Source organism: Mustelus asterias, chromosome 15 (genome assembly GCF_964213995.1).
Source record: "Mustelus asterias chromosome 15, sMusAst1.hap1.1, whole genome shotgun sequence".
Taxonomy (NCBI): domain Eukaryota; kingdom Metazoa; phylum Chordata; class Chondrichthyes; order Carcharhiniformes; family Triakidae; genus Mustelus; species Mustelus asterias.
Genome location: NC_135815.1, coordinates 103,405,965 through 103,424,089, shown reverse-complemented (window position 1 = coordinate 103,424,089; position 18,125 = coordinate 103,405,965). Strand labels below are relative to the sequence as shown.

Genomic DNA, 18,125 nt, shown 5'->3' with positions numbered 1-18,125 from the left:
GAGATTGAGGGGAGACTTAATAGAGGTTTATAAAATGATGAAGGGGATAGATCGAGTGAACGTTCAAAGACTATTTCCTCGGGTGGATGGAGCTATTACAAGGGGGCATAACTATAGGGTTCATGGTGGGAGATATAGGAAGGATATCAGAGGTAGGTTCTTCACGCAGAGAGTGGTTGGGGTGTGGAATGGACTGCCTGCAGTGATAGTGGAGTCAGACACTTTAGGAACATTTAAGCGGTTATTGGATAGGCACATGGAGCACACCAGGATGGTAGGGAGTGGGATAGCTTGATCTTGGTTTCAGATGAAGGTCGGCACAACATCGTGGGCCGAAGGGCCTGTTCTGTGCTGTACTGTTCTATGTTCTAATAGATCGGTGCCTGATGGCCAGCGCAGACACAATGGGCCGAAGAGCCTCTTTCTAAGATAGAAACATAGAAACATAGAAAAACTACAGCACAAACAGGCCCTTCGGCCCACAAGTTGTGCCAAACACATCCCTACCTTCTAGACCTACCTATAACCCTCCATCCTATTAAGTCCCATGTACTCATCCAGGAGTCTCTTAAAAGACCCTATTGAGTTCGCCTCCACCACCACTGACGGCAGCCGATTCCACTCGCCCACCACCCTCTGTGTGAAAAACTTACCCCTAACATCTCCCCTGTACCTACCCCCCAGCACCTTAACCCTGTGTCCTCTCGTAGCAGACATTTCCACCCTGGGAAAAAGCCCCTGAGAGTCCACCCGATCTATGCCTCTCAACATCTTATACACCTCTATTAGGTCTCCTCTCATCCTTCGTCTCTCCAAGGAGAAAAGACCGAGCTCCCTCAGCCTATCCTCATAAGGCATGCCACTCAATCCAGGCAACATCCTTGTAAATCTCCTCTGCACCCTTTCAATCTTTTCCACATCCTTCCTATAGTGAGGCGACCAGAACTGAGCACAGTACTCCAAGTGGGGACTGACGAGGGTCTTATATAGCTGCATCCTTATCCCCGGACTCCTAAACTCAATCCCTCGATTGATAAAGGCCAGCACACCATATGCCTCCTCCACCTGCGGGGCCGATTTTAGAGTCCTATGGACCCGGACCCCAAGGTCCTTCTGATCCTCTACAGTACTAAGAGTCTTTCCCTTTATATTGTACTCCTTCATCCCATTTGACCTACCAAAATGGACCACGACGCATTTATCTGGGTTGAAGTCCATCTGCCACTTCTCCGCCCAGTCTTGCATCCTATCTATGTCCCTCTGTAACTTCTGACATCCCTCCAGACTATCCACAACCTCACCAACCTTCGTGTCGTCGGCAAACTTACTAACCCATCCCTCCGCTTCCTCATCCAGGTCATTTATGAAAATGACAAACAGCAAGGGTCCCAGAACAGATCCCTGGGGCACACCACTGGTGACCGACCTCCATTTAGAAAAAGACCCATCTATACCCACTCTCTGCCTCCTTTGGGCAAGCCAGTTCTGGATCCACAGGGCAGCAGCCCCTTGGATCCCATGCCCTCTCACTTTTTCTAGAAGCCTTGCATGGGGGACCTTATCGAACGCCTTGCTAAAATCCATATAAACCACATGTACCGCCTTCCCTTCGTCAATGTGTTTAGTCACATTTTCGAAGAACTCCACCAGGCTCGTAAGGCACAATCTGCCCTTGACAAAGCCATGCTGAGTATTCTTGGGCATACTAAACTTCTCTAAATGCTCATATATCCTGTCCCTCAGGATCTTCTCCATCAGTTTACCAACCACTGAGGTTAGACTCACCGGTCGGTAATTACCTGGGCTATCCCTATTCCCCTTCTTGAAAATAGGAACCACATCCGCAATCCTCCAATCCTCTGGCACCTCTCCTGTCTCCATCGACGACGCAAAGATCATCGCCAGAGGCTCTGCAATCTCTTCCCTCGCCTCCCACAGTAACCTGGGATACATCCCATCCGGACCCGGCGACTTATCTATCTTGATGCCATTCAAAGATTCCAGCACAACCTCTTTCTTAAAGTCCACATACTCAATCCTTTCAGTCCACCGCACGCCCGCAGTACATCCACCCAGGTCCTTCTTCTCTGTGAAAACCGAGGCAAAATACTCATTGAGCACCTCTGCCATTTCTACTGGCTCCGTACAGACTTTCCCGCCTTCACCTTTTATAGGCCCTATTCCGTCACGTCTCATCCTTTTACTCTTCACATATTTATAGAACGCCTTAGGGTTCTCCTTTATCCTTAAGATGTAAAACTCTATGGCTGGAATTTTACCACCTCCTCCGCCACGGGAACCGGAGGGGGTGGGGGGCGGATAATGGGAAGGTTCATTGACCTCTGGCAGGAATTTTACGGTTTCAGGACGAATGAGGCTGTAAAATCCCGTCCCATGCCTCTGTGATCCAACTCAACTCCACTTTCAATGAAAGTGAACATACCATTTGCCTATCTTATCGATTGTTGCACCTGCATGCTAGGTTTTAATGACTCCCAAGGTCCCTTTGGACACCAACATTTTCCAACCTCTCACCATTTGAGATTCCATACAGATCATTCACCAAAGAACCTCTCGACAACAAAGGTAATCTTTCACCTCACGTGCTCAAAAAAGGAGACTTCCATTTAAGTAGTGCCTTTCACAATTACCGGACATTCAAAAGTGTTTTACAGCCAATGAAGTACTTTTGAAGTATGGTCACCATTGTAGTGTAGAAAATATTGAAGGCAATTTGAACAGAACAGGCTCTCAAAAATAGCAATGTGATCTTAACTCTGGGACAAATATTAACGGGACATTCCCCTGTCCTACTTCAAAATAATGTTTCTATCCCCCTGAGAGGAACGGCAGGGCCTCAGTTTAACGTCTCATTCAAAAGATGGCACCTCCAACAATGCAGCATTTCCTCACTAATACACTAGAATGTCAGCCTAGATTTTTGAGCATTCTGGAGGAATACTTGAACCCACAACCTTGAGTTCAAAGTGCTACCAACTGAGCCATGGCTGATGCAAATTCAATAAGAAGTCTCACAACACCAGGTTAAAGTCCAACAGGTTTATTTGGTAGCAAATACCATAAGCTTTCGAAGCGCTGCTCCTTCGTCAGATGGAGTCCACTCCATCTGACGAAGGAGCAGCGCTCCGAAAGCTTATGGTATTTGCTACCAAATAAACCTGTTGGACTTTAACCTGGTGTTGTGAGACTTCTTACTGTGTTCACCCCAGTCCAACGCCGGCATCTCCACATCATGGATGCAAATTCAAGCCAGGGTCTGAGTATCTGAGTATGTATTTTAAGAGTTTGAATCCAGACCACCATCCTTTACATTCCTCCTCCTCCTCCCCCTCCCCACACACACACGCACACACGCAATTAGTAGTTACCTTGTCTTCAGGGAGTAAATGGTTTTTCCTGTCCAACTCCACCGCTTTAGCAAGAGTTGTCTCAACATCAGGCTGGTGGTCCATCACAGCAGCTTCTATTAACTGACAGAAAGAGTGACGTAAAAATACTGACCACAAAACCGATGCAACACAAAACAATTTTTTTTACAGTCACCACCATTTCTAAAAAAAACTATTCTTCAGTTGAAACGATTTAAGTTTTTGGTTTGGTTATTATATCCTGTGGCAGATGCATGGGAACACCAGCCCCAGCAAGTTCCCTTCCAAATGACTTACCATCCTGACTTGGAACTATATTATCATTCCTTCACTGAGGCTGGGTTAAAATCCTGGCAAAATGTACCTACACCACACAGACTGCAGCAGTTCACGAAGGCAGCAGATCACTACCTTCTCAAAGCTGATTAAGGATGGGCGATAAATACTGATATTGCCAGTGACACCCAAATCCCACAAATTAGTATGTTAAAAAAAACCTACTTGCATTTTTCAAGCATGGATTTTTGGGTGAGTATTTCAGATCAAATTTGCTTTCTTCCTTTTTCTCTTCTGAAGCTGTTGTGAGGATAGAATTCAACAGGCAATAGCTTTCTACTAATTCATCAGACAGCGCTGTCATGGCATTCAATAAATGCCAGCGTCACAACCAACCCCGTCATTTGCTTCTTCTACATTCATACTTGCAGAAATGGCAGTGCAGCAGAAACACAAATGCTCAAGGTTTTATATCCCATTTTGTAGGCTGGCATGCTGGCAGAGTGGTTAGCACTGTTGCCTCATAGTGCCAGGGACCCAGGTTCGATTCCCGGCTTGGGTCACTGTCTGTGTGGAGTCTGCACGTTCTCCCCGTGTCTGCGTGGGTTTCCTCCGGGTGCTCCAGTTTCCTCCCACAGTCTGAAAGACATGCTGGTTAGGTGCATTGGCCAAGCTAAATTCTCCCTCAGTGTACCCGAACAGGCGCTGGAGTGTGGCGACTAGGGGATTTTCAGAGTGACTTCATTGCAGTGTGAATGTAAGCCTACTTGCGACACTAATAAATAAACTTTAAAAAAACTTCAAAGCAACCCTGGTCCACAGCACTTTCTTACCAATTACACAACAGCAGAGCTGCAGCTCGATCGGCCGCATGAGAACACACGCCCGGGCAGCAGAACCACACCCAGGTCCACAACATCAGAGCCGCACTCCTGAAGCAGCAGTAGGTCAGTTTCCAGACAGACTAAGAACAGAGGGCCAAAGTGCAGCCATAGTCTCTACAGCTCTTTATTAGGGCAGACTGCATAGTTTGGATAAAATATACTTCATCAAAAATCAACTCTCTATAAATGTGTTTTATTATTGGAATAGTGTAGGTTCGATGGGCTTTAGATTGGTTTCACAGGTCGGCGCAACATCAAGGGCCGAAGGGCCTGTACTGCGCTGTAATGTTCTATGTTTATGCTTGACCTTAATATTTTATAAATTGTGTGCAGGGATCAGAGCATCATTAATGTTCACAGTTTCCTGAGTATAAGCTGTCAGCAGATTTTCTTCCTGCTGATAACGTTGATAGCAGTATCATGCATAGATCTGTGTCAATATTGCCAATGTACTGAGTATTCGAGAATTCATCATCTGAGGCATTTTGATGATGATTATGAAAATACCTGAACTACACTGCAGAGCATACAAATTAGTTATACACATTCACTTTCTATTCCTACAAGAAGGACACACTGGTATATGAAAATAGTGAAGAACAAATCAATTGAATGCCCTCCACTGGTTGAGTTTGGAGGTAGGGGGCATTTAGTCAGGTGGGAGGGTGCTGGGTGGGGACACTGCCATCTTCTAATCTCTGCCTTGATTATATCCAGCATGGGAAAGATCATGGACAGCCTCACTGTCAGTCACTCAGTGCTTGATCAAGGAACCCACTATGGGGGAACCAGAGGACCATAAGAAATAGGAACAGGAGGAAGCCATTCGGCCCCTCAAGCCTGCTCCACCATTCAACAGGATCACGGCTGAATGCCCCACTCATTCCCTGTACTGATTTCCATCCTGCCCTCACTCACCTGTGGCGCAGGTTTCTGATGGGTGCATTGCTGGCAGCTCATCTCACTCCTTCAGCCTCTAATTGGCCACAGCTCTTGGGGGCAGAAATCGGTCCTTGATCCTAGGTAAAGTCCACCGCTGGCCACTTAACTACCTAACTAACATTTAATATGGTGTGTCTTCCCCAACACAGGCAAGGTGGGGCTCTCACCAACTCTCCAGACATTTGGCAAGACTCCCAATCACTTGAATTAAATTTGCATCCATACTTTCTGAACCTATCTGCACTTAAGTAGAACTTACCTGAAATTGTATTGTTCCAGGTAAAGGTGATCCACTGGGATGTAGATTCTGCCTGGTAACTACTGTCCAGTTGGACAGCTTCTCCAGGCTTTCTTTGAAGTGAGCATAGTCCTGAAGCTGAATCTCAATTTCTTTCACTCTAACAGGCAGTTCTTTGCATACCTAAATAGAAGACAGTGCATCAAAAAAAAATTAATCGGAGTCTGCAAACATCAGACAGAATATGAGTTATATAAGATGTACAGAATCACAGAATACTACAGTGCAGAAAAGGCCCTTCGGCCCATCAAATCTGCACCGATGCATGAAAGGCCCTGACCTGCCCACCCAATCCCACTTGCCAGCACTTGGCCCATAGCCTTGAATGTTATGGAGTGCCAAGTGTTCATCCAGGTACTTTTTAAAGGATGTGAGGCATCCCGTCTCCACCACCCTCCCAGGCAGCGCATTCCAGACCCTCACTACCCTCTGGGTAATAACATTTTTCCTCAAATCCCCCCTATACCTCCCACCCCTCACTTTTAACTTGTGTCCCCGCATAACTGACCCTTCAACTCAGGGAAACAGCTGCTCCCTATCTACCCTGTCCATGCCCCTCATAATCCTGAACACTTCAATCAGATCGCCCCTCAGTCTTCCCTGCTCCAGAGAAAACAGCCCAAGCCTAACCAACCTCTCTTTATGACTTAAATGTTCCATCCCAGGCAGCATCCTGGTGAATCTCCTCTGCACCCCCTCCAGTACAATCACATCCTTTCTATGTGACGACCAGAACTGCACACAGTACTCCAGCTGTGGCCTCACCAAAGTTCTATACAACTCCATTATGACCTCTCCGCTTTTGTAATCTATACCCCGATTGATAAACGCGAGTGTGCCACATGTCTTTTTCACCACCCTATTACATTAGAACATTAGTAAATCTGAAGTAATCCCTTTTACTGATCCTTCGAGATGTAAATGCCATCTTGCTGTGAACATGCCATCAGCCACAGATGGATTAATTCATTCTTGAAGCACGGTTTGCTGGATCCAAGTTGTCTGAACCACCTAGCCCAGTCGAATTTTTTAAACTTGTAGCATTTACTCCACAGTATTTTCAAATGTTGTAGGTTTCAGCCCCAAAAAGGACTGAAGAATCCAGCAACACTGAAATAAGGCAAGCAATCTGTCATCATTTCTCACACCTATGGGAAATTATAGATGCTTGATCTTACTGCATTTATTCATTTATAAAGCATGGTTTGGAGTATAATACAAATCTGCTCAAATATATTTCCAATAGATTTTTAAATTGGAAAAGATGTAAGAGGTTGGATATTTTCATAAGTAATTAATGAAGTAATTGAACTTTCCCAAATGTCAGTGCTGCCCTTTTACTTGTTCGCAGTTGGAAGTGAAAGGTACAAATGGGTTCAAATGGTGATCGAAACTAGAGCGCCAGTCACAGCAACAATGGAATCAGAAATTTACAGTAGCTCACTTGCTGTGCCGATCAGCTGAAAGCATTCCCTTTCCAGCACTCCAACATGAGGGCCAATCCCCTTAAAGCAACTTATCATGAAATAAGATGGCAATTATTAGCAGTAGTTTTATTGAAAGAAACACTTGCCTTACTCCAGTTTGAATTAATATCTCGAAGTTTTGTAGAAAGTTTGTCTCTTTCTTGCAGACTGAGGTTTTTATCTGAAAGCACATCCTGTGCAACACTGTTCATCCTGGTCAGATTATCGCTGTGCAACTCCAGGTCTGCTGCGGGAATCTGCAAGAGAGAGTTTTGATACTTAACTAAAGCAGCAACCTACAAATATGTCCCAGCCAACGGCTACTGGAAGGTAGTCATCATCATCGCTACACAACACTTGGTCAGCAACATCTATGAAAATCATGATTTAGGTTAGCAATGGAGAAGAGCAAGCAGCTAAATTGGGACAAGGCTAAATTGGATGGGATAAGAGAGGAGCTAGCCAGGGTAAAACGGAACCACAGACTGACAAGACAAATGTTACAGAAAGAATGGGTGTTTCAGATACAGGTATGTTCCGGTAAGAACAAAGGTAGGGGAATCAAAGCCATGGCACCCTGGATGATGAGGGAGCAAGATAATATGACAAAACAACAATAAAAGGGTATATGACCACACACCAGGTAAATTCTTCAGATGAAGCCAAAATCAATATGTGAGAGGGAAGTGAAGAGGGTAATAATAGAAAAAAGAGATAAAATGAGAATAAAATGGCAGTTAAGATAAAGGGGAACCCAAAAACTACTGGAATGTAAATCGCAAGCAGCTAGTCAGAGAGGTAAGGCCAATTAGTGACAAAGAAAGCAATATATTGTGGTGATAGAAACAAGGCCTAGTTTTAAGGCTGATAAAATTGGGTATCCTAAATTTAAAAATTGGGCATGTTGAAATCAAACACAGTCAAACCTCGGGCAGGCCAATTGTACAATACACAAACGTGTCTGGGCCTGACCCATCAACCACCCATCAAAGGTCGTGACACTCTACTTGAGACTTAGCAGGAGATCATGGCACCTCATTGAAATGCATCGGCCTATTGTTAGAAGTGCAGATCGAGTCAGACTTTCTGTCACCAAGAGTTCCTGTAGATACCTTATCTGATAACAAGTTCAACAACATGGAGATGGACACCTGGGGGGCGGACCCTGGTGTCCTGTCAGTCAGACATCAAGAAACCCACTGGGTATTGGAACCCCCTCCTGGGACCTCATTGGCCGGAAGCCAGAGAAGTTTCTGGAAAGGCAAGCAGGCTGGGGGATAAAGGGACACACTTCGAGTCACACAGGAGCGAAGACTCGACAGGGGAGACGGCCATGACCATTCGGAAGACTGACCAGAGAAGGAAGGAAGGAAGAAGCAGCCACCGAGACTCACCTTCGTGACGACGGACCAGAGGGACTCAGAGAATCGGATCTGCAGTTCAACCAAACCATCTTTACGGGTAGTATACTTGAATCTGCTGGGGTATCCTCTTGTTTTATGGGGGTAATTTTAGAATAGCCAATGTTGTTCCTTTGTTTAAGAACGGTAGCAAGAATAATCCAGGTAATTACAAGCCGGTGAGCCTTACTTCAGTGATAGGGAAATTATTGGAGAGGATTCTTCAAGACATGATTTATTCCCAGTTGGAAATAAATGAACGTATTAGTGAGAGGCAACATGGTTTTGTGAAGGGGAGGTCATATCTCACGAACTTGATCAAGTTTTTCGAGGAAGTGACGAAGAGGATTGATGAGGGTAGGGCAGTGGATGATGTCTACATGGACTTCAGTAAGGCCTTTGACAAGGTCCCTCATGGCAGACTGGTGCAGAAGGTGACGTCGCATGGGATCAGAGGTGAGCTGGCAAGGTGGATATAAAATTGACTCGGTCAAAGAAGACAGAGGGTAGCAACGGAAGGGTGCGTTTCTGAATGGAGGGCGTTCCTCAGGGATCAGTGCTGGGACCTTTGCTGTTTGTAATATATATAAATGATTTGGAGGAAAATATAACTGGTTTGATTAGTAAGTTTGCCAACGACACAAAGTTTGGTGGATTTGTGGATAGCGATGAGGACCATCAGAGGATACAGCAGATCAGTTGGAGACTTGGGCGGAGAGATGGCAGATGGAGTTTAATCCGGACAAATGTGAGGTAATGCATTTTGGAAGGTCTAACACAGATAGGAAATATACAGTAAATGGCAGAACCCTTAAGAGTGTTGATAGGCAAAGGGATCTGGGTATACAGGTACTCAGGTCACTGAAAGTGGCAACGCAGGTGGAGAAGGTAGTCAAGAAGGCATACGGCATGCTTGCCTTCATCGGCCGGGGCACTGAGTTCAAAAATTGGCAAGTCATGTTGCAGCTTTATAGAACGTTAGTTAGCCAGACTTGGAATATATTGTTCAATTCTAGTCGCCACACTACCAGAAAGATGTGGAGGCTTTGGAGAGGATACAGAAAAGATTTACCAGGATGTTGCCTGGCATGGAGGGCATTGGCTGTGAGGAGAGGTTGGAGAAACTTGGTTTGTTCTCACTGGAACGACGGAGGTTGAGGGGCGACCTGATAGAAGTCGACAAGATTATGAGGGGCATGGACAGAATGGATAGTCAAAAGCTTTTTCCCAGGATGGAAGAGTCAATTACTCGGGGCCACAGGTTTAAGGTGCGAGGGGCAAGGTTTCAAGGAGATGTACAAGGCAAGTTTTTTACACAGAGGGTGGTGGGTGCCTGGAACTCTCTGCCGGGGGAGGTAATGGAAGCAGATACGATAGTGAGTTTTAAGGGGCGTCTTGCCAAATACATGAATAGGATGGGAATAGAGGGAAATGGTCCCCGGAAGGGGAGGGGGTTTTAATTCAATCGGGCAGCATGGTCGGTGCAGGCTTGGAGGGCCGAAGGGCCGGTTCCTGTGCTGTAATTTTCTTTGTTCTTTGTTCTAAATACTTAATCTGTACTTTATATCAGTGTTTAATAAGGAAGGGGACACTGATATCTGCAGCAGGAGAGATGGTAGAGGTAATGGATGGGGCAAAAACTGATAGCCAAACCACTGACAGGATGTGCTGAAAGACTAAGAGATTGGGAGAGGTAATACAGACTCCACGGCACAGTTACAAAAAGTCTGCATGGACAAAGGGATCTGCAAGCGTATGTGCATAGATTGTTGAAACTGGCCGGACTTGGTGGCCATCTTTTGTCTCATAAGACAATGGTTTGCGTCATGGTCATTAACTCCGTGTTAAGCATCACCTGATGTGGCTCAGGAGCCCCCAGTCTGAAATGGTGCAGTCTCTGTCCATTTGCTGCAGAGGACGACAGTGGACTGAGAAGGTGCACCATTCACTGGCCTCTGTTTTCTCTTCTCAGCCAGCTGAAATTTTCATTTCTGCTCCTGCTTCCCAAGTCCTTTCAAACAATCATCCTCCAGAGCTCACAGCCATCAGCGACTGTCTCCCATTTGTCAGCGTCAATATCCACCATATTCATATCTTGCTTGTAGATGTCCTTGTAGAAGAGGAATGGACGCTATGGGAAGTCTTTGCTGTCATCCATTTCCATAGAATCCCTACGGTGCAGAAGGCGGTCATTTGGCCCATTGAGTCTGAAAGATTCTCTGAAAGAGCATCTTACCCAGGGACGTGCAAACTCCACCCAGTAACTCAAGGCTGGAATCGAACTCAGTCCCCGGCGCTGAATGGCACTAATGCTAACCACTGTGCCACTATGCCATCTATACTGAAGTATTTGGAATTGTATGACTAAAAGCGTAGGAGATTGACAGGAGATTTGATAGAGGGGTACAAAGTTTTCGCAGGTTTTATAAACGAGCACAGAAAACACAAGATATAGAAGCAGAAATAGGTCACCAGGCCCTTCAAGCCTGTCCCGCCATTCAATACAATCATGGCTAATTTATGCCGGCCTAAACTCCTTTTCTGTGCCATTTCCCCATAGTTCTCTATTCCTCAATCTATCAAATATTTATCCCTCTCCACTTTAAATACTTCTAATGATCCAGCTTCCACCGCCCTTTGGGGCAGAGAATTGCAGAGATTCACCACCCTCTGCGAGAAGGAATTTCTACACACCTCAGTTTTAAATGATCGGCCCTTTTCTTGTAGCTAAGCCCCCTTATTCAAGATTCTCCCACTATCCCCCTCAGGATCTTATATGTTTGAATAACGTCACCCTCATTCTTCTAAATGCCAAAGAATATAGAATAGGCCAAGACTACTTAGTCTCTTTTGATAGGACAATCCTCTCATCCCAGGAAATAGCCTGGTCAATCTCCTTTGGACTAAATACCCTTTTGAAGATAAGTGGATCAAAACTGTATACAATATTCCAGGAGAGGCCTCACCAACACCCTGTACAATTGCAACAAAATCTCCCTATTTTTAAACTCTAACTCCTTTGCAATGAAGGCCAAAATGCAGTTTGCCTTCTTTACTTGTTGGACCTGCTTGCGATTCATGCCCTGGAACACCCAGATCCCTCTGTACTCCATTCACCTGCAGTCTCTCCCCAGTTAGATAATAATCTGCCCTTTGATTCCTCCTACCAAAGCGCATGACCTCACACTTCATGCCAGGTTTTCACCTAGTCACTCAATCTATCTGTATCCTGTTGCAGAATCAGAATAGCCTCTTCACAAAAGGCTCTTCCATCTATCTTTGTATCATCAGCAAATTTGGAAACATTACATTCTGTTCCTTCCTCCAGGTCATTAATGTAAATAGTGAACAAGTGCAGGCCAAGAACTGATCCCTGTGATACTCCACAAGTTACATCATTCCACTCTGAAAAGGACCCATTTATTCCAACTTTCTGTTTTCCACGTGACAGCCAGTCTTCAATCCATTCTAACACAACTTCTTCCAATTCCATGGGCTTTTACCTTTTGCACCAGCCTCTTATGCGGCACCTTGTCAAATGCCTTTTAGAAATCTAAATACACTACATCTACATCCCCTCTATCTACTCTCCCTGTTACATCCTCAAAGAATTTGAGCAAACTTGTCAAATGTGATTTACCTTTCATTAAACCATGTTGCCTAGGTCTGATAATATTCAGCTTTCCTAAATGATTTGCTATTTCCTCTTTGATTCCTGATTACAGCATCTTGCCAATAATAGATGTTAAACTAACAGGCCTATAATCCCTGCCTTCTGCCTTTCCACCTTTTTGAACAAGGGAGTCACACTGGCAGTTTTCCAATCTTCTGGTAGCCTCCCAGAATTGTGAATTATGAAAAATTTCAACCAATGGGTCCACTATCTCTGCAGCCACTTCCATTAAAACCCGAGCGTGCAGTTCATCTGGCCCTGGCGACTTCTCTGTCTTTAGCCCCTTGAGTTTCGCTAATACTTCATTCCCTTGTGATTGGGATTTTTGTAAGTTTTACCATGTTATTTGAAATCAGCCCATCTGATAACTTAGATCAAGTTTAGATCAAATAGATCAAAAATACTTGTGTAGGGGCCTGAAAAAAAGGATAAATGAAAGAAAAATGAAAAGAGTGTGTTTTCTTGAAATATGGGTAAATTTAATGAAAAAGACATTTCCCATTGTTCTTTGTTTTCTTGTGAGTTTCAAAATCCTGTTTACTGGGCCAAATACCGTGAACAGATACTGTTTGTTTGAGTGATGTAAGCTAAGCCAATCCGTTTTCTAGAGAGCTGCACTTTAAGCCAATCAGCTTACTTAGGGAAAAAAAAACGGCGGGTGGCAGAGGAAGCTGCAATGGGGAGACACACGTGGGGAAGAGGAGCTGTTTCCATGCGGTAAAAACCCAGTTTTAACGTCAAGGCAAATAATATTTGTAGACTAACATACTTCACAGTATGGGCACAAATATTACTGTGCAGTTAAAGCTCGTGTTTGTCACAGTTCAGTAACTTGTTTTTTTCCAGTTTGAAGTGAAAGGCAGCAAGGTTTAGTCCTGTTTGTTATTTTCATTATTAGAGTCATAGAGTCATAGAAGTTTACAGCATGGAAACAGGCCCTTCGGCCCAACTTGTCCATGCCGCCCTTTTTTTTTAAAACCCCGAAGCTAATCCCAATTGCCTGCATTTGGCCCATATCCCTCTATACCCATCGTACCCATGTAACTATCTAAATGTGTTTTAAAGGACAAAATTGTACCCACCTCTACTACTACCTCTGGCAGCTTGTTCCAGACACTCACCACCCTTTGTGTGAAAAAATTGCCCCTCTGGACATTTTTGTATCTCTCCCCTCTCATCTTAATCCTATGCCCTCTGGTTTCAGACTCCATTATTGTTGAGAAAAAGTGTAAAGTGCATCGTCTTGTACTCTCAAGCGTGGACGTTTCTGCTAGAAACTGCCGGTGAGGGGCAGTCAGCTATAAACGCCGGGTGTAGTTTTCACTGAGAAGACGGAGAGAACGAGGATTAGCTGAAGCTAACTTGCTAAGTAGCACTGCCGAGGAGGAGAGACTTCAGCACACTGGACCTACGTCACTACACGGACAGCTTGCTGCATTTATTTTCCTGCTGCATCATCTTCCCGTTCACAGTCCCTTCTGGACTGTGTGTGTCGTGGTTGCGTGAGTAACTGGAGACTATACTAGCAGACACTGAACAGTATCAGCAGGGTGTTGTTGAGGGCGTGTTTTCTTCATATGTGCACCAACGTATGGGCCCCAACGTTTATAAATCCAAGCACTTGGTAATATTTTGAACATTTCTCAGGGTTGAAACTGTTTAATTGAAAAATCTTTAGTTTGGGGCTCTTTACCTGTTTTATGAGACGCAACAATGCAAGAAAATAAATTTATTTTTGTTATTCCTTTTACATGGTTGTCCTGACCCTTTTCTTATTATAAGGTTTACATACCTACCATTTGAGGAGGCACCGCGCTATTATTAATAGGTTATTACTCTAGATTGCAACTGCATACACAAATCCTTTTCATTCATGCCTGTACTGACATTTATTGGTAAATAGAAAATTTAGCCTAGCTCAACACCAACCACTAAGAACTCAGGGTCCTGTTAATTGAACATTTACATAGTAGCCCCTTATAACATCAAGCACATCCCAGGTACAGCTTTACTTAACTCAGCTGGTCAGAGCATATAGTTGTCAGCAGGAGGTTACACTTGTCTCTATTAGCTGATGGTACAAGTACTAAAGACACAGATTTAAGGTCTGGGGAAAGAGATAAAAGGGAGATGTAAGCAAGAAACCTTTTTTACACAAACGAGGTAATGACCGAGACCTTGTTGCCTACCAGGGTGGTAGAAGTGAAGATGATTTATGATTTCATAAGAAAATGTGATGACTACTCGAAGGCGAGAGGGAACAGAGTGAGGTGTGGGTTAACTTCAATGAATGGAGTGCTCTGAAGAGAGTTGGTATGCACTCAATCTGACGAATTGCCTCTTTCTGTGCCATAATAATTCTGATTGTTAGAATACAAAGGCTCTGGCTATAATCAGTTACAGATGAATGAGAAATTAGAAGTGAAATTGCTGGTTGGTATTTTCATTTATAAGAAGGGCACAGTCAATTCTGATTAAAAACATACTGAGTATGTCAGATTGCCATACACTGTGCAGGATACGATGCAAGGGATAGAGGAAGCACTGAATGCAAAATAATACAAATAAAATATCTCAAGATACATTTAGATTGAATAACCCTAGCAAATGGGTATGTATATCAGGACAAAGAATAAATCAAAAGCAGTTTCTCTTGCACACTCCCCAACTCTGCTTAAAGGGGCAGCAACAGAAAGCAACATGTCATTCTCAGTCAGGCGATGCTATTCACAATTACAACAATCTCAAAGACAAAGTCTCCTTTTAAAAAAGGAAATAGTAAAATTAAAAAATGCTTTAGAAGTATATCAACATAGAGTGCACATGTTGCATTAGGCTTGCCTTTAGCTCCTTCAGAGCATGTTCCCTCGGTGGTGAATGCACAGCCCTTAATGAGTTCTGGACCTTATCTAACCACAAACCAAATTCATCCAGCTGATTCCTTAGATCAGAGTATCGCTGGCCATCTCCTTCCAACCTAAGAAACAAAAATTAACACAGTTCTTATCAACTGCTGAACCAAGGAGCTGGGCACAACATGTTCTGCTGACCTTTACATACAGCCTAGACACAAAAGAAAATTCATACTTGTAACCCATAGCAGCACTGAAGCTCAGATCTAACACCTTACAGACATTTTCTGTCAACTGCCTTCTCTTTCCAACCAGGTAACTGGTGCTGGTTAAATGTTATTTCCACATAATAAATTAAACCTTTTGTATAAAAGTGAAGATTAAGTTTTATCCTAATGGTTGCCGAGATGATTGAACAGAACATTTTCAAGCAAAATTACACAATGATCAACACTATACACTTCTCTGTGAGGCAAAGATTCAGCACAATTCTCTCAGAATGTAGTGCAATAATGACTCACTATCCACCCCTTCAAACATTTACCTTTGGTTACGATCTTTAACTTCCACAGAAATTGCTCTCCAGCGTTTATTTAATCCGCTGAGTTTCTCCTGCAGGAGACATCCATCCGCTGTTGAGAGCTGCCGTATTATATCTGCGCCAGAGGCATTTAAAGTTACGTACACTGGCCGGTGGCTGCTGAGACCTTCTTCCAGTTCCTAGCAGGGAAATAACAGCAGTGATACAGAAAGGAAACAGATTATGGACTATCTTCCACTTTATCCAACAGAGCTAATAACCAATTCACCACAAAACAATTTTACCTAAATCAAAATGAGGTGCCAAGCTACTGAAGCTACAACACAGGATTACTTAGAAACATAGAAGATAGGAGCAGGAGTAGGCCATTCAGCCCTTCGAGCCTGCTCCACCATTCATTACGATCATAGCTGATTTCCAACTCAACATCCTGATCCCACTTCCCCCCACATCCTTTGATCCCTCTTGCCTCAAGAGCGATATCTGATTCCTTCTTAGAAAACATACAATATTTTGGCCTCAACTGCTTTCTGTGGTAGCGAATTCCACAGGCTTACCACTGTCAGGGCGAAGAAATTTCTCCTCATCTCAGTCTTAAAGGTTTTACCCCTTAGACTATGACCCCTAGTTTTGGAAAACACACCATCAGTAACATCCTTCTTGTATCTACCCTCTGCGGTCCTGTTAGAATTTTATAGGTTTCTATGAGATTTCCCCCCCGACCCCACCACTACCACACCTCCACCCCCATTTCTTCTGAACTCCAGTGAATATGATCCTTACTGATTCAATCTCTCCTCATCCATCCATCCTGCCACCCCAGGAACCAGGCTGCATGCTAAGCAAAGGAAGCATGTTGTAGACAGAGCTCATGATCCTCCAACCAGCCGAACTGATCAAAGCTCTGCAGTCTTGGCACATTCGATTGTAAACGAGCAATTGAACAACTAATGGGGGGAGGAGGTTCCGCAAACTTCCCCATCTTACACAAAAGGGGAGGCCAACAGGCCAGTGTAGAAGACAAGGTTGAAGCTTATCCAAGTGGATGATCCATCTCCGCCTCTTCCATTTCAATTAACCCAATGAGTCATCAAGAAATGGCTGCAAACCTCCTGTACTTAGGTTTCTCTTATAAATAACTACCTTTTATTCCTAACAAAGTCTGATGGCTCTTGCGAACGTCACAACATAACATACTGGCAATGAGGCAGGTCAATTGGATAGCACAGCTTATCTGTGAGTACCTGGTTTATTTCAGACATGGAAAGTGAAACTATAAGTAAAAAAGGACAGGGGTTTTGGGGAAAAGGAAGATATGCCCAGCTGGAAGAAAGCTGTGTTTCAAATTTAAAAAGGAAAAATCTGGAAAGAAAGCAGATATTGGCTGCAGTTAAACAAATTCCGAAGTAAAAAAGAGAAAAAGTCTCAGGGAACTGCAAAGCTTGTGCCAAAAGCACAAGGAAATGAAAAGACCCCTATGAAATTCAAAGCTTGCAGAGGGATTTGGACCAACTAGAAAAATGGGCTGAAAAATGGCAAATGGAATTTAATGCAGACAAGTGTGAGATATTGCACTTTGGAAGGACAAACCAAAGTAGAACGTACAGGGTAAATGGTAGGACTCTGAAGAGTGCAGTTGAACAGAGGGATCTGGGAATACAGGTACAGAATTCCCTAAAAGTGACGTCACAGGTGGATAGGGTCGTAAAGAGTGCCTTTGGTACATTGGCCTTTATAAATCGGAGTATCGAGTATAAAAGTTGGAGTGTTATAAGGTTATATAAGGTATTGGTGAGGCCGAATTTAGAGTATTGTGTACAGTTTTGGTCACCTAGTTACAGGAAGGATGTAAATATGGTTGAAAGAGTGCAGAGAAGGTTCACAAGGATGTTGCCGGGACTTGAGGAGCTGAGTTACAGAGAGAGATTGAATAGGTTGGGACTTTATTCCCTGGAGCGTAGAAGATTGAGGGGAGATTTGATAGAGGTGTATAAGATTTTGATGGGTATAGGTAGAGTGAATGCAAGCAGGCTTTTTCCGCTGAGGCTAGGGGAGAAAAAAACCAGAGGGCATGGGCTAAGGGTGAAAGGAGAAAAGTTTAAAGGGAATATTAGGGGGGGCTTTTTCACGCAGAGAGTGGGGGGAGTGTGGAATGAGCTGCCGGATAAAGTGGTAAATGCTTTTAACATTTACTTTTAGCACTTTTAACATTTAAGAAAAACTTGGACGGGTTCATGGATGAGAGGGGTGTGGAGGGATATGGTCCAAGTGCAGGTCAGTGGGACTAGGCAAAAAATGGTTCGGCACAGACAAGAAGGGCCAAAAGGCCTGTTTCTGAGCTGTAATTTTCTATGGTTCTATGGTAAAAGCTGAGAATTGCAGATCTCCCGATCTGAACGAAGCC

At 44.0% G+C, this 18,125-nt stretch overlaps 1 protein-coding gene across 1 annotated transcript in view; it reads right to left on the bottom strand.

Moving 5' to 3' along the window:
* Nucleotides 1–18,125, bottom strand: part of LOC144504716 (utrophin-like) — a 631,247-nt gene that overhangs the window by 367,352 nt on the left and 245,770 nt on the right. Inside the window, 5 exon segments of the mRNA XM_078230463.1 lie at nucleotides 3,390–3,491; nucleotides 5,751–5,912; nucleotides 7,363–7,512; nucleotides 15,170–15,305; nucleotides 15,725–15,900. Coding sequence (XP_078086589.1) covers nucleotides 3,390–3,491; nucleotides 5,751–5,912; nucleotides 7,363–7,512; nucleotides 15,170–15,305; nucleotides 15,725–15,900 — 726 coding nt within the window.